The sequence below is a fragment of the Antrostomus carolinensis genome, unplaced genomic scaffold, assembly GCF_000700745.2.
Source record: "Antrostomus carolinensis isolate BGI_N321 unplaced genomic scaffold, ASM70074v2 scaffold25902, whole genome shotgun sequence".
NCBI lineage: Eukaryota > Metazoa > Chordata > Aves > Caprimulgiformes > Caprimulgidae > Antrostomus > Antrostomus carolinensis.
This window is the reverse complement of record NW_010299325.1, coordinates 14,927-15,361: the sequence shown is the minus strand read 5'-3', so window position 1 is coordinate 15,361 and position 435 is coordinate 14,927. Positions and strand designations below refer to the sequence as shown.

The window sequence follows — 435 nt, the reverse complement described above, 5'->3', positions numbered from 1 at the left end:
CTGGGGACAGCGGGTGCCAGGGGCTGCATGCGGCTGCAGCCGGGTTTGTGCTGGTGGTTAGTGTGCTGGGAGCAGGGAAGAGCATGTAGGAGCGGTGAGGCCAGGCAAAGCGTTGGGAAGACACTTGGCAGCTCCAGAAGCAGCGGGGAAAGCGCAGGGGTGTGCAGGGTGCCAGGCAGGGAGCAGGGAGGGAAAGCCACGTGGCACAGCCCTTACAGCACAGGGGGAAGGAGATGGGAACAACCTTACCTGCACCCCTCAAGCCTGAGCACGGAGGGCGAGAGAACCGGGGAGAGAAGCGACAACAGTTAGGAGCCGAACCTGCCTCCTCCCGGGGCGAACGGCTGGAGAAGGACAGGGTTTGTATTGTCCCCTGGGGCTTGCACTGCCCTACAGTCCCAAACACCCTGCTCGTGCCTTTGCTGTCACCGAGGC

The 435-nt window shown here is 63.4% G+C and overlaps 1 protein-coding gene across 1 annotated transcript in view; it reads right to left on the bottom strand.

Moving 5' to 3' along the window:
- LOC104520939 (cadherin EGF LAG seven-pass G-type receptor 3-like) overlaps window positions 1-435 on the bottom strand; it is a gene marked incomplete at its 3' end in the record, with an annotated part of 16,308 nt that overhangs the window by 7,498 nt on the left and 8,375 nt on the right. Inside the window, 1 exon segment of the mRNA XM_029083687.1 lies at window positions 250-435. This exon segment is cut by the window's right edge and continues 112 nt beyond it. Within this exon segment, the coding sequence (XP_028939520.1) occupies window positions 250-435 (186 nt within the window).